At 34.7% G+C, this 15569-nt stretch overlaps 2 protein-coding genes across 3 annotated transcripts in view; both read right to left on the bottom strand.

The window, feature by feature from the left end:
- The window catches only part of LOC577371 (dynein heavy chain 5, axonemal), an 84280-nt gene extending 80868 nt beyond the window's left edge, over positions 1 to 3412 (bottom strand). For both annotated transcript variants that reach the window (XM_030975474.1, XM_030975473.1), the window contains exon 1: positions 3111 to 3412. In XM_030975474.1, coding sequence (XP_030831334.1) covers positions 3111 to 3251 — 141 coding nt within the window. In that variant the 5' untranslated portion in view covers positions 3252 to 3412. The remainder of the gene's footprint in view (positions 1 to 3110) is intronic.
- A 6737-nt stretch (positions 3413 to 10149) lies between these two features.
- On the bottom strand, positions 10150 to 14673 carry LOC591831 (guanine nucleotide exchange factor MSS4). Its single transcript, XM_791381.5, has 2 exons — positions 14433 to 14673; positions 10150 to 13859 (listed from the first exon to the last, which is right to left on the bottom strand). Exons 1-2 carry the CDS (start codon positions 14643 to 14645, stop codon positions 13620 to 13622), a joined length of 453 nt encoding a protein of 150 aa, XP_796474.3. The 5' UTR covers positions 14646 to 14673; the 3' UTR covers positions 10150 to 13619.
- Between the last annotated feature and the right edge of the window lie 896 nt (positions 14674 to 15569).

The raw sequence follows: 15569 nt of genomic DNA, 5'->3' as shown, positions 1-15569 counted from the left end.
TCCACACAAGCAGTAAGAGAAGTAATGCCTGAGGCAAATCAAAGGACATTATAGATATTGATTGGTAGTGTGTGTTATATTATACAAATAATAAATGGTTATGAGTTCAATAGTGCGATTATTCTCATGAGTTGAATGATTAACATTCTATTCAACGAGGCGTCAGCCGAGTTGAATAGAATTAACATTAATCTTTCAACGAATGAAAATATTCGCACTATTGAACGAATGAAAAACATTCATTATTTGTTTTATACAACATCGAAGAAGATCTAATAGAACGTTAATCAACAAATTATGCTTTACTCCTTATATTAAAGATAAATTAAAGTTGGAGTCAAGGCTTCTCGATTACTGTACATTCAGATTGCCTTTCGCGTCAGATACACGCAGGGATACGCGCACGGCAGAGAGGTACGCAGTCTACATATAACCAAAAATGCATGGCGAATATAACCAAAAATGCACGCCTGTGCAATAGAACATCTATTGAATATCATGTGACCAACAATCCTCCAATCAAATGACAAGGATCCACGTGGGTGTTGTATAAATAAAATTATTTTGACCAACTTAAATAATAAAGTATGACCATAAGCACTCCACAGAATGTTGTTACTGAATATCTTGTAAATTTGTATTTCTACAGGTAATTTTCAAATCACAATCAGCTTAAAGGGATAGCTGAGTTTTGTTTTCAGACCACAAATGCCTTCAAAGTGCATGGTTATTGCTCTTATTCTTTTTTATGACATTTCTAGTGCCCTTTTAGAACCTAATATTGCTATGAAGGTAATTTTAGACCCCAAAATGTGTGAAATTTAGCCAATACGATCATACCAATTCAGCTCCACTTTCAAAAAAATATGGTGACCGTTAATTAATTATTTAATTAAAAATAACAAAACATGGGCCGGCTGGTTGTGCGTAGTATAACCAACACGAAAAAGCCAACATTGCAATTGGCTGAAATACGACGTAAAAGGCGATATTTCAAATTATCTAATATTTGTGGTGGTACACAAGTATTAGAAATCGTTATATTTATGGATAATTCAGCTGTCTCGGAACCGATTTTGATCAAACAAAGATGATTTTGTCATTTAAATTATATGTTCTTTACAATTTGACACTCAGTTTTTCATTATCTCAGATTTGGTTTGGACAAGGGGTCGCCGCTCAAGCCTTGAAACCCCTACCTTTTTAAGGGTCATTTGGGGGGATTTTTCTTGAAGGCCCATTTTCCACAATTTTGACAAGGGGTTCCCCGCTCAAGCCTTGAAACCCCTACCTTTTTAAGGGTCATTTGGGGGGATTTTTGTTGAAGGCCCATTTTCCACAATTTAGAAAAAACGGAACCATGTTTAGGGATTTTTGTGAAAAAGTGACCCATTAGAGCGGCACACCCCTGTACATGTATATCTTCATCTGTGAGTACCCCCCCCCCCCCCCCCCCCCGTTTCACATTGTTAATACATGAAAGTGTAAAGTGCCTTCTACTACCAGTAATTATTCAGAGTTTCAGTTACACTTGTAACTTTTTTTAATGTTATCGCAATCTTGTAAACCATAATAAAATACACTCCAATTTTAGAATTTCTCATACAGATATCATAATCACACCATCAATTGCCTTAAATTAAGATTAAAAAACAAATGGCAACAGCAAATTTATCGTTTTTTTAAAAGCAGAAATCATATCATGGTTTATTCAAGCAGGGCTGTACATTGTATATCTAGTGACCCGACCTTATCGGACCAAGGCAGTACAAATAAGTTTCTTTAAAAACACAGATAAAACAAAAAGGCCTGTATAGAGCCAGGGGTAGATTTATACTGCAACCCTGCATTCTTCTTTTTCTTAGCCAAGTCCATCTTTTAATCAACTAGACTTTTTAAATTCCTAAACAATGACTTGGATTTAGATTTTGGAACCCCCCTCCTGATCCCTCTAAAAAAATTGGATCTGCTGCTTACAATGTAAGTTGAACTGGCCAACAAACTAAAGATCTGTGACACATCAATACTAAAAAATATACACCAGAAAAATACTAGTAACTTTAATTGTTAGACCTAACATAAACATAAACCTTAATGTCCCCCATATAATGACATTTTAAAGATAATATTCAACAGCCATGACAGTCGATTTTGTACAGGTAGAGGGCCAAGAGCCACATGTATGATCAGGGGGGGGGGGGGTTCAAGACACTGTCTAACTGTCACTTTTGACTTTGGATTTGTGAAAAAGTTGCATCAAATAGGACCAACCATTATAAATATCTTGAGGGCTTTTGACCCTAATTTATGTACTTTCTCACCAATTAAGTGTGCCTCATTCCGTCACATTCAAGTTTTTTGTAGAGTTCATGCATCGAGCGGTAATGAGGAAAACCATGCGATGTGTAATGAAATGAAGCACGCTCCGTTGCGGAGCGAAAGTACATATAGCGCCAACATATTTCCTTGATAGTATTGTATATAAATATACGTAAACTATTGTATGCAAACTTCTTCAAATTATTGTTTGAAATCAACTGTCCGAATAACCAACCTGTCAAGAAACACATGTAGATCTAGATAATGTAACTCTGTTTTGGAAAATTATCAATCTTTTTTTTCTTGAACACATTATAATTTTTGTTTTTAAAAATATAAAATGTTCCAAACACACTTTTTTCAATTGATAATTTCAAGATGATTAGCAGAAAAAACAAATAATTATCAACCAATTTCGTTTTCTATCACTCTAGTTCATCAGTAGATCTAAATGTAAACAAATTGTGGACTAGAAAGACTCTAAAATATAATTCAAATGAATATCGCCTATTCAAATTGGGATCTAGACCTACATGTATTATTCAGTATTCTCGACAAACTTTTTAAACACTTTCTGTTTAAATTCATAATTAAAGTTTTGTTATATCTAGACTCTACGTATAGATCTAAATAACAGTAACATTCTTTGTGTTTGATTTAAAAGCATATACAACTCATTTTGTCTCTGTTATCATGGAGTGAAACGTGATCTATTTTATTGACCCCAATTAAGTGGGTTTGTGATCGAGACAAGCCGGGCTGCTGCAGCTGCAAGAGCATCATTTTCTTACCTGCTTCTCTTTCAGATTCTCTCCGGGGGCCAAGGCGGCGAGACGCGTCTTGCTCTTCGGGTCGGCACTGCCCGTTCCATGTCTTTTCGATCCTGCTTTTATCCGATTCGTCGTCGTTTTACTCTGTTCTGTGTCCGCCATGACTGCCAACACAAGAGTGTTATCCTTTCAAGAATCACACTCTATCCAAAATATTCAATTCTTCACCTTTACACGCATAACAAAGTTTACAAAAAACAATTTTAGGAAGACGTTAAAAGAGTTTATCGCGTAACTACTCCGCCATGTTGAAATCGATTGTGTACAATCTCCAACGAGACCAAAATTTGCATTATAAAAGTAAATAGACTCGTCGATTATATAAACGGGTTGACAATTAAATTCAAAAAAATTTAAAAGTAGTAAAATATTTCAAATGGATTTATTTATTGTAAAATGTACAATAAAATATTTTTCATATATATCCGTTAGCTGGATTTATAGATATGTTGCACTTATGCAAAGTAAAGACGTTCAAGTTTACAGATATTACCCTATTAAAAGTGGACGCGTCTAATCTCACACTCGATCCGACGTTATCTTGCGAAGTAGAAGCGGCTTATTGATCGACTGACCAAAGTTTTTAAGATCGGGGCGGCGACAGCAAAAAGCTGCTTGTATGCTCAAGGTCTCTCTTTCCAGACATGCAGAAGGTGTATAAACAAGAAGTGATTGATTTAGATAGGTTTACATGTATATATAGCACTGGTATATAGAATACAATTATTTTTCTATCTTTGTTGTTGTTGTTGTTGTTGAGAAAATCTGATGCTGAATGCGAAGGAATTATTTGTTTATTTATTTTTCGTTTTATTTTGACAGGGTAGCCCTTTCATTTATAAAAACTGCTCGACCAAGGGGGCCCCGTATCAACATAATCAAAAACATATTTATAAAACATATAAACATACATAAGTTATAATGAACACCCCCCCCCCCCCCTTGAGAAAAAAATCATGTAAAATCACGTGATTTTAACCTTTTTTTGGGGTTGGGCCCCCCCCCCCCCCCTGGCGCTCAAGGGGGGGGGGTGAAAAAAATTGTGCTCTGTACCCCCCCCCCCCCCCCACTGAGCGACTTTTCGGCCGACGCGATTTTCAAATTTTCGGGAGCAAAAAAAAAAAAAAGTTGGGCCCCCTCCCCTAAGAAATCCTGGATCCGCGCCTGGGGGGTAGTACTATTTTAAACTATGTGAGAGAAAGGAGCGTGCAGCGTTTTTTAAATGAATCCAGTGAGTTTAATAAAAATGACCGTTTCAGTTTCCAAGTTCAACAGATTCTTCTACAACTTACAAGGGAACACTTCGTTTTAGTTTTCATCACCATGGCTCCTTAATTAGTTCTTTATCTTATTTGTCTTTTGTGTAGTATGACTGAGTTGGGGGGGGGGGGTCTGAGGTCACGTACCTCTAGCTCTTATGCCTGCCAATGTTGTGGTTTCAAATTAGACACAAATCTAGGGGAAATTATTTTGACCATTATCAGTGACAGTGATGTAGGCCTAAACAGATAATTCCTGAAGTGGGGGCCGGGGTTCAAGTTACAACAAAAAAGGCCCAAGATCCTTATTAGGAGAGCATCATGGTAGGACTTTTTTCTTTACAGCAATATTAAGGATCACTGTAAACCGAGAAGCATTTTTTTTTCTTCTTCTTATATTTCGATTTTGATTTGATTTGATTTCTGTATTTGTCAACATAGTACAAAATAGTATACACACAAACACATAATGAAGTTGGCAAATCATTTCAAAATTGTAAAAATGCAGGAGACCGCTAGAGCTTGAATATAAAGAGAAGGGAACCTTTATTCACCACTCTTCAAAGCAGTCGAGTCATGATTTTTGTTAACAATTCTGTTCTTCATGCATCCAATTGAAGATAGATTATGATTGATTGATTGATTTTTATTCGACAAGCTTCCAATATACAACAATATACAATAATAACAGATCAAAAATAAGTCAGCTTGAACAGGATAACCCACGAAAGCTCGAGAGCTTATTTCCAGTGGGGTCCCTTACAGACATGTATACAATTAATAAATTAAAATAGTAATATTTACAGACAGATAAGAAAATTAAAAGAACTACTTATTAAAGATAATAATAACAACATTAAACTGATGATAGAAATGATATTAAGTACAAGAAGAAAAAGAAGAAGGAGAAGAAGAAAAAGAGGAGAAGGAAGAAGAGGAAAATAATGATGAATTTGTAGAATTTCTATAACGTACGAAAACATAAGTATATACAACATGAAAAAGTATGAACCGACAGAAGAATAACAATTTCAATCATATAACATGTCATTCACTTCTCTTCTCTGACTGTCAAGTATTAGGTATTCCTTTAATTTCCTCTTAAAATGATCATAGTTTCCTATTTCTTTTACACCATTGGGAAGGGAATTCCAATGTTTTATGGCATTGTAATAAAACGAATTTCCAATACTACCTACTCTTTCTGGTAAGTTAAAGTTGAATCGTCTATTTCTTGTATTATAATCATGTACGTCAGTAACAAGATCGAAGTTGGATCGAATATAATGATTCGCCCTAGTATGATATATTTTATGCACGTGATGCAATGCGAGTTGTTTTGATCTTTGGTCGACTTCAAGAAAACCAGCTTTAGAAAGTTCGCTATAGCCAACATGAGTTCTTGGACCAGAACAGTTGATAAATCTCACCATTTTGTTCTGTATAATCTTCAACTTCTTTTGATCTGACTTGTTTATGTTACTGTACCATGCAGGGTTAGCATAGTCAAATAAACATTGAATAAGAGCAAAACAGAGTGTACGTCTTGCTTTTAAATCCATACAACTTTGATATCTGTACAAAAATTTCAGACGAGAATTTGCTTTTTTTACAACTGATTCTACTAAAGATGAAAATGAAATTGCGCTAGCCAACTCAATGCCTAAATACTTCACAGACTCTTTTCTCTTGATTGCTTGATTATTGTGTGTCACTTTGAATTCAAATGACTTTTTAGAACTACTTTTAGAACAAAATAAAATGCTTTCTGTTTTTCCCAAGTGTAAAGAAAGCTTATTATCAGTCATCCAATCGACACACGTAGACAGCTGTTCACTGAGCTTTTCCTCAATATATTTAGGATCAGGATTTGAATAGAGTAGTACGCTGTCATCTGCGTACAATAATAGTTTGAAGTCTTTTATACAAATACACATATCATTTATATAACTTGAAAATAGAATTGGGCCTAAAATACTTCCCTGAGGAACACCGCATGTTATAGGCATTAGTTTGGAACGAATATCATGAATGGCCACTACTTGGTGCCGATTAGATAAGTAGGATCTGAACCAATCTAAACTTGCCTTATCAAAACCCATTAGTTGTAACTTCTTCAATAAGACGCAATGATTAACTGTATCAAAAGCTTTTTGCAGATCAAGGAGCACCATACCAACAAAGCGTCCTTGGGAAGTTTCTCTCCTCAAATAATCAGTCAAATGAATTAGACATGTTTCAGTCGAATAATCATGTCGAAAACCTATGGATAGAGAAAAAAAAAGCCCCCGTTTCTAACAAAGCATGACCCCCCCCCCCCTAGTTAAAAACCTTGTGTGTGGATTCATTGGAGGTGTGGTAGGAGGGGGAGGGGGTCACATGAGTTGACGGACAGCCCACGAGATGGAAAGAAAATTAAACCGATCTGAACATAAGAGTACAGGAAAGAAGACAATAAACACATCAGAGAAACATTGGTCTCGTGAGCCATCGCCATCGGTCTAGTGAATCCTCAGAAAAAGTTGCAATAAGGCATTCGAGACATTGTCGATCTCGTAGGCTGTATCCGAGTTACCTCCAAAGAAGAAAGAAAAAAGTTTATCTTTAGCTAAATTCTTTTAATTTAACTCAGACCAATCTTTTATTAGGAAGGCGTCTCATTTTTGTTGCCTATTGGCGAAGGAACCACATCCCTAAATAGGCATGGTGATGATTTTGTTGTTGTTTTCTTAATTTCCCCAATGATTTTAAGCATGCTCTCTAATTCGTGCTTAACGCACTCTCTTTCTCTATCCTCTCTCTCCTATCCATAATTATGCAGCTCATATTTCCTTCTTGTTTTCACCACACTCAATCCGTTCTTTCTTCGTACGTTGTTTCCAGTTATATATGTATTTTTCTGTGAATGTTGTTTCTGTTGGCCACTATCCATCTTGTTTTTGTTTTTTTGTTTATGTACTGCATCTTTCCTCAGTTATTATATCAGGGGTCCACGATTTACAAACTCTTCATTTTAGTGGACCTCTCCATTTCCACAGAACATACCTTAGGTTTTATTCTACTTTTTCTTCTTTTCAAAAGCATTAATTTTGGTATTTAATTTTACTCTATTTCAAATGTAATAATGTTCTGCATAAAGTTTGCATATTATGAATTATTGTGATATTTGTATTTGTTAGAAATGAAAATAAATTAATGAAATTAAGAGATGAATTAAATAATTCTTATAATTTTTAAAGTTCGAATTTAAAACAAAGTTTACGCCAAATTAGTTAAACCCAATTCCAGGTTATTTTAAACTCCTCAGTCTTTTCTACGCTGTAATCACAACCTCGTTTGTCGATGTGCAATTGATTAGCATGTGGTTTAAAAAGGGAATTTCATAGATAACTGTTTTCTTTCATTGTCGATTGATTTCATTTTGATTGATATCTCGATCCGTTAAAAATCCCGATACTTTCTCACTGTTTTGTATTTTATTCATATCCACATATTAATTATAATATAGTCTATATTTTCTCACACATTAAAGAGCTCTCCTTCAATGAAATTGATTTTAGAGAGAAAATTAAAGAAACAGATTAGCGCGATATGACGATAAGAAAATTCGACAGGTGATAAATCATTAACAAAAGCCGGATGTAGGCCCATTGAGAATTCACCCTTCTCTGATATGTGCTTCTATTTTTTAAAATCAAATTTGAAGGCTTAAGTCGACTTTAACTAACCTCAACAACTTTCCTCATCCATCCACACTTATTTAGTTACCTCATTCGTTATACATGGTCGTTACATGTAAAAGAAGTTGTTAAGAAAGTATCGGGTACGATTGCCTGCATTAGACGTATACGCAATTATATTTCCCGTAAGAATCTGATTACATTATACTATTCTCTTATCCTACCCCATTTAAACTATTGTAATTCAGTATGGGAAAATACTTCGAAACAAAATCTAACAAAGTTGCAAAAATTACAAAATAGATATGCACGATTAGTTCTTCGTGCCGAATATTTTACACCCCAAAATGTTTTAATGAGTAAATTGAAATGGCGGTCATTAGAGGAAAGAATTAAATATCAGAAATGCATCTTTATTTTTAAAATCATAAACGACCTATCACCATCATATCTAAATCCATTTATAAGTAAAAGACCGGTATTATATTCTACTCGTTATGCTTTAAAGGTACTATGTCCCTTTTGCAGCCAACCTCAGATTCTGTAGAACTTTGCAGGAATTATGAATATGTCATGTATGTCCTATCTGTGAAATTTAAACGTTAGCAGTGTCCTCATATTCAAATTATGCAAGGAAACCCGTTTACTTGCTAGACTTCACTGTCAGACACTATTGAGTGACTGACTGGCTTTTTTCTTCTTTGGTAATAACATACATGAAAAGAGTTGTAAAGGGTACATGAGCATTTGTCTACATCAATAACCCACTTCTTGTGATGGCCAAGATTAAACTGATTGAATCTTTACGCAGCATAAAACGTATGACCATTCGGTACAATTGTCTGAAAATCAAGACTATTACTTTTGGGCTCTATAGCCCTAAAGTCGATTTGACAACTAATAGTCGTTATTTTCCCACTTGAAGACATTTTCAAGCCCCACCTTTTTTAGGGAAGTTCTAAATTAGTATTGTCTTTTAAATGCAGTTGGAATTTAACTTTTTTCATTTTTTGGGCCTGCAAATGGGACATAGTACCTTTAAACAGTCCATTATTCATTCCAAAATGTAAAACAAATTTTAAAACAAAAACCCTAGCGGTTTCAGGAGCTAAATTATACAATAAATTACCCTAGTATATTAAAAATTGTAAGTCGCTGCAAAGTTTTAAAAAGAATGTCAAAACTTTTCAGAATATCAATATTCACTTAGGTAACTCTTTGATCCACTTCTCATGTCAATTATATTGACGTGGTATGCACATATTGATTTTTTAAAACATGAAACTAGTTCTTTTGTGTTAACGAGCTTCTATTGTTAAGGAAGAAGGTCGATGTATAATGCGTTAATAATGTAACCATCTATGGTGAATCGAGCGATAACTTTAGAAGCCCATTATATTCAGGTTATTATGAAATTATGAAGATAACGTTGCTATTAATGGGCACTTTATTTTCTTTACATTTCCAAAATCCTCAACGCTTCCTATTTCGCCATGAGGCTGCATGATAGTTTCCCTTTCTGAGTTCTCAATCCCTTCCCCTCGCTCTGTGGGTCTACCACCACCACTAAAACTATATTTTTGAGCTATATAAAACAATTCTTAGTGGATGATTGTGTACAAGATATCCAGTGCGAGATTATGATAACTTAATTTAGAGAATGAAAGAGGAAACACAGGCATATCTAGGAAGAAAGAGAGAGAGAGAGAGAGAGAGAGAGAGGGGGGGGGGCAACAGAATATTTTGAGAGCTGAAAAATAACTACATAGAAACTTAATCTATAATCCTCTCTTTACCTTCTCTTCTACAAAAGAATACAGTATTCCACTAAAATGCGGTATATATATTATATACACGTATGAACTCTTTTTCCTAAGTGCCAGTGTCAAACACATTTTTGGCTTGTGATAAAAAAAATTGCTGGAAGTCAAATCTGAAGAAAAAAAGAACTATGCAAACACCATCATAGCTCTCTCTCTCTTTCTCCTTTTTTCCCCCATGAAATTTATCTCTCCCCACTAAAATTATTTTGGAGAAAACATGACTAGTAAACTGAAAGTGGCATTGTTCATTTACTATATAATTTTGATTTTTGACAACATTGTTACATTTTCACATCTCAGCCATGAACTAATAATTAACAGAAGCGCATTTCTTGGATTATACAACTTTGAAAAAAATCACAAGGCTTTTCAGTTTTCATGAAGAAAAAAAAAACATGATAAGAAAGTATCTAACATCATCTAAACATCAAAATAAAAACACATATAACACAATTGTACAGGCACAGCTGGATATGGTTCACAAATCAAGTGCATGTTCTTTGTTATTGTAAATCAATATGACTTTGAAATAGACAGCTTCCTACTGATAATAGAGTGACCATCATTTTTACAAGACTAAAGTAAAGCCATGAGAAATCATTATTAAAAATCAATGATGATAAAGTATTATTCCAAAATGTGTCAATTGTTAATTTGATCTCTCCCAAAGAGGTTTAAACTTACATTTTTTTTTCTTTCTGACCTGCAGTATATTATCCCACAACTAGTTGTCTCTGCTCTGCCAGCTACCAGCCCATTTATAAATGCTGCCATCTTGTGTTGAAAACATTATGGAATACTGCTTCTCCCAGTCAACAAGTAATGTACATTTGATGTAGTCTTACTTAAAAGTATTCTCTTAATTTCAAACATACTAGGGCATGGAGATCCAGGCTTGTCAGATTTGTCTGCAAATGTTACAATTATAAAATCAAAGCCATAATTTGAACATTTCTGAACATACATCAGCAATAATTTTAATAGGCACAGGCAATCACAACAATATTTATACATAATGCATAGTGTGATAATATGAAATCATGAGAAAGTCACCTTATTTTCTCAACTTTATTATTTGTTTGAAAGGATGTACAACCTAATAAATTTTGTGTAGGAACAACCTTTTGTAAAAATTGATTGACTAGGGCATGTCTAACTAGTGTAGACTGCTGCTAGAAAATGAATGACTATAAATGAGATTATGGGAACAAAGGATATCAATCTATTACAAACCTCTATTCTTACAAATAAATAATTTACTTCTATTATTTACACTACACGGCATTACAATTGGTTTGACTTTTGGAAAAGTTTCACTAAATTTCTGCATACATGTTGAAGATAGATGTACTGATATTAATGTAAACTATAATTTCAATTTATCTTGTTCTTCCCTTCCCATTCAAAACAATTAGACATCTGCTTTTTAAGAATACAAACATCAAAAAGTGAACTGAAAACAGAAATTCATATTGATAACCTTCAGGCAAAACTTGTGTACTTCATAATCTATAGTACACAAGTTCCTGCATATTCTCTTCACTCCCCATACAGTATGCCAGACAAGAAAGTGAGAGAGATGAATGGAGAGTTATATATATTATAGGGGAACACAATCACTTCATCACAATTGTGAAAAGAAGATAACTAAAGTGGTTTGGGCATGTAACTAGATGGAAGAATAGCTGGACAAACACCTAATGGGAGAAGAAAGAACTTGGCAAGAAACATTAGGACATGGACTGATAACATCAAGCGGTGGATGAGAATGTTATTTAGCAGCTAACTAGAACAGAGCTGTTACGGAGAACATGTGTCTCAAGAATCAAGATCCATTTCATTGTTGCCCCAACGGCCTTCAAGCTATGGGACACAGATAGATAGATAGAACACATTGCTAACTTTTAACAAGGCTCGACATGAACAGGAACCCGAGACAAATGGGAACAAACCCCCAAATTTCAAAATGTACAGATAGACTTCATGCAGACAAGCTTTAAAAGAACACCTACAAAAAAAGTTAGTGTGGAGACCAGCATAAAATGTCTTACTCAGGAATGTTCAGAATGGAAAAAATGTTTTAAAAAAATAATTCTCATTGATCTAAGAAGCTGCTCCATGACAGAAATTAAGATACAGTCAAACCTGCTTCAGTGACCACCTGTCTACAACAAGCACATTTTTTGTTTTCCTTGTAAATGGTTTCTCACTGAAACATGTACTAAAAGAACCTGTCTACAAAGACCACTTTTGTGTTTCCCTTGGGCAGTCGCTGTAGACAGGTTTGACTGTACTAGACGCTAAGAGCATTTCTTAAAAACAAGGTTTTTGTGCAAATATTTTAAAACTTTTGTTTGCAATCAATCGCTTATAAATATTCATATGACACAGAAATAAAAAAAGATTGCACATAGCCTTTCAATATTTTTTCTCAGCAGTGATGCCTTGTCCATATAACAATGCTACAAAAAAATTTGTAACAAATTAATACATGATGCATACATGTACTTGATTTGTTTTCTTCAATTTTCTGTTATTGTGCTTTAACATTAATCAATATAAATGTACCTGTAGATGTAGATACAGGCCAGATGGGTTGCATTACAACTTTCAACATTTTTCTTTTGTGTTGAAAGTAACAAACTGTAAAGGTAAAATACCATAATCACAATGTTTGGGCTGTTACTTTATTGTGTACTTCAGTGTTACAAGTGTTATTTAGGACATTTTGAAAACAGCACATAGTAACATTTGCTATATACATGTACATGTATGTGAGCCTTAGACACGTTGGACTTTATGCAGAGTCATGGGTATCTTTCTAAAGATGAGCGATTAACTGCAATCTGAAATCACGAGTCAAAAAGAGTACAATAATTCTTGGGTTTGGTTGCCTTGTGAGTATAGTGACCAAGAGCAAGTTTCAATCGAATACGAGTTAATAAAATTAGCAAATCAAGATCATAGATTTACTAAGACTTACAATAACATGATTGGCTTTTTTTCTGAGTTGTGGTTGATTGAAAGTTTTAATCACAACATCTTTTATATGCCAGAGTATAAGCATAATGTAAAAAGACAGAGGAGTGATGGTACATATAAGTTTTGCAAGATTGGCATGATTGATAAAGAAAACAGTTAATATTGATGTGAGAGGAATTACTTTGCCTTGTGAATTGCAATTCTACAATATGCTGCTTCCCAAATAAAATGACAATACAATGTGACATCCAGATATCTACATATCCAGTCTTTGTGCTTGACCAAATAACCTGGCCCCTTTAGGGCTAAACTTAAACATTTCAACTTCGATCAGATTAGACCTCAAGTTTTTTTAAAGACTTGTGTTCTTCAGTATACAAGTAATACTGTAAATCAATGTTTTAAAAGTAGATTCATTGTCTGAACATTTGCATCAATGCACTTGTCTTGCAATCACTCAATTTGTGTAAAAACAGCTTATTGTTGGGAAACGATGCCACTTTACCCACTGATAAACCATACCCATGCGCATATACCAGAACTTTCACTTTTGACTGTCATAACTCTTGAAATTCAGATATGTGTATAAAGACACGTACAGTATGCATAATGTCACAAACCTACATATATATGGAACTAAATGAGTAAGTAATGTAGCTTTTAGCATTCAGGGCAATCATATCTGGAGTGAGAACCCCTGGTCTAGATGGATGCTTTGGTCAAGTCTCATTTGTGCTGCACCCGGTCCAGGGCTATAAAGTACTTGGTCTTGTCGGTTACGTCGTGCCATCCCACAGGGCCAACCTCACAGTCTGCGCATATAAGATACTTGGCAGTACCAACAGTGTTTGTGAAACCTACATTCTCAAAGGTCATCATGTCCGATACAACCCAATGCTCACTCAGGTTCTCCCCATCTGTTGCCTTCTGTTGCTCAGACTTTTTCTTCATGTGTGGAAGGAAAATCTGTAAAAGAAATTGACAAATATGAAGAATAAAGATATGAACAGTTGAACTCTATGGTTATAAATATAATTAAAGTCCTCGTAGATCTCATGCGCTAGTAGGTTCGCAAAAATAATCCTTCCTTTACTGAGCTGGTTCCATATCATGATATGGATTTCTCATTGCATTTATGTGTTTTGAGACAATGCCAATGGTTTTTCGTTTTAATCAGACGAACTAAAAGGCGAAGGCCACAGCCAAAATAAACATCTCAACCTGTTCTTCCAGATGATTAAGACAAAGGGTAGGGGGGGGGGGGGGGGTGTGTGTGGGCATCTTCCTTTCCCCTTGTCATTCAATCACGACTCCAATCATCTTCAAATTGATCATCAGCCATCATTCATTTTGTTAAAAAAATACTTATAGATCTAGCATGATTACAGAATACAGTCAGTAAATATATGTTGCAACATCAGATGTATTTTCCACCCCCACTTCATTCATCTGAACTTTTCAATGACATCGCGACAGACCATATTATTCACTGTGCAATTAATGCAAACACAAAATGGTGCGTACGGGACTACAACAAACCTCTTTTGTCACGAATTCTGCCACTCCTGGTAATAAAATTTTGCTGTTGCATCGCTCACACACAATGGATTTTGCATTTTTCCCATCTTTGATGAGCTCTGTCATGTCTCGTGTTGGTTCTGCTTCTCCGGATCCTCCAACTTGATTAGGATCTTTGGCAGCGTCCGTATCCATGGGAGTGGCAACCTTAGCTTGGTCTCCTTTGTCAGCCATTGCAATAAATCTAACTTAACCATGGGAAAGTCCGTGCGGTGGTACTTTTATGCATTATATGTCCTTATATTCAATTCAATTCAAGACTTTATTCCAGGCTCAGCTGCAAGAGCAGAGGTCTATAAAACATACATATAAACAATGAACAAGAATAAGAACGACATATTATTGAAAACTGACATATTTAAATGTAAACAATGAATAAAACTAGTAAGAGGGGAACACTGACATACTGTAGCGTTTTTCAACCTTTTTATAGAAAAACCCTTTGAGAAATAAAAATTTGCGATAATCCATTCATCCATCTATCTTTTCATTCATTCATTCATATATTTATTAATTTATTCATTCATTCATCTTCATAGGAGAGACTGTTTTTCCCCTGTTGTTCCCTTTCTTTTCAAAATAATGTAGTTTTTTTTATACAATCACTGGAGACAGACTTTTACATAAGGCCCTTCCTTCCCGTCTTCTCCAAATACATTCATTATGCCCCCCCCCCTCTTGTTCTTCTTGTATTCTACGCTTGTGTAATTATCATGTTTATTATATCCCCCCTGTTTTTCTTGTTTGATCTGCTTGTGTTATTCTCATGTTATATATATTGATATTATTTTTCTAACTTTTATGTTTGTTTACCCTTGTATACTTTTAATGAAAGAACTGAATAAAGGGAACTTGAACGTACCCGGTAAATCTATTCATTCATTCTTACTTCATACGGACATATATGTATGTTCTGTAATTACTTTCATTCTTCCTTTTCTCTATTATCTCCTTCCTTCTTTTGTTTCTCCTCTCCTTTCCTTCTCTCTCTCTCTCTCTCTCTCTCTCTCTCTCTCTCTCTTTCTTTTGTTTTCTCCCTAAAGTTCTTTGATGATTTACACTCATAAAGAGGCAATACATTAAACAAGCATGAAACAT

The sequence above is a fragment of the Strongylocentrotus purpuratus genome, unplaced genomic scaffold, assembly GCF_000002235.5.
Source record: "Strongylocentrotus purpuratus isolate Spur 01 unplaced genomic scaffold, Spur_5.0 spur5_scaffold_8, whole genome shotgun sequence".
In the NCBI taxonomy this organism is placed as follows: Eukaryota; Metazoa; Echinodermata; class Echinoidea; order Camarodonta; family Strongylocentrotidae; genus Strongylocentrotus; species Strongylocentrotus purpuratus.
Note: the sequence above shows the minus strand (reverse complement) of the source record. Positions and strands in the feature narration are given on the sequence as shown.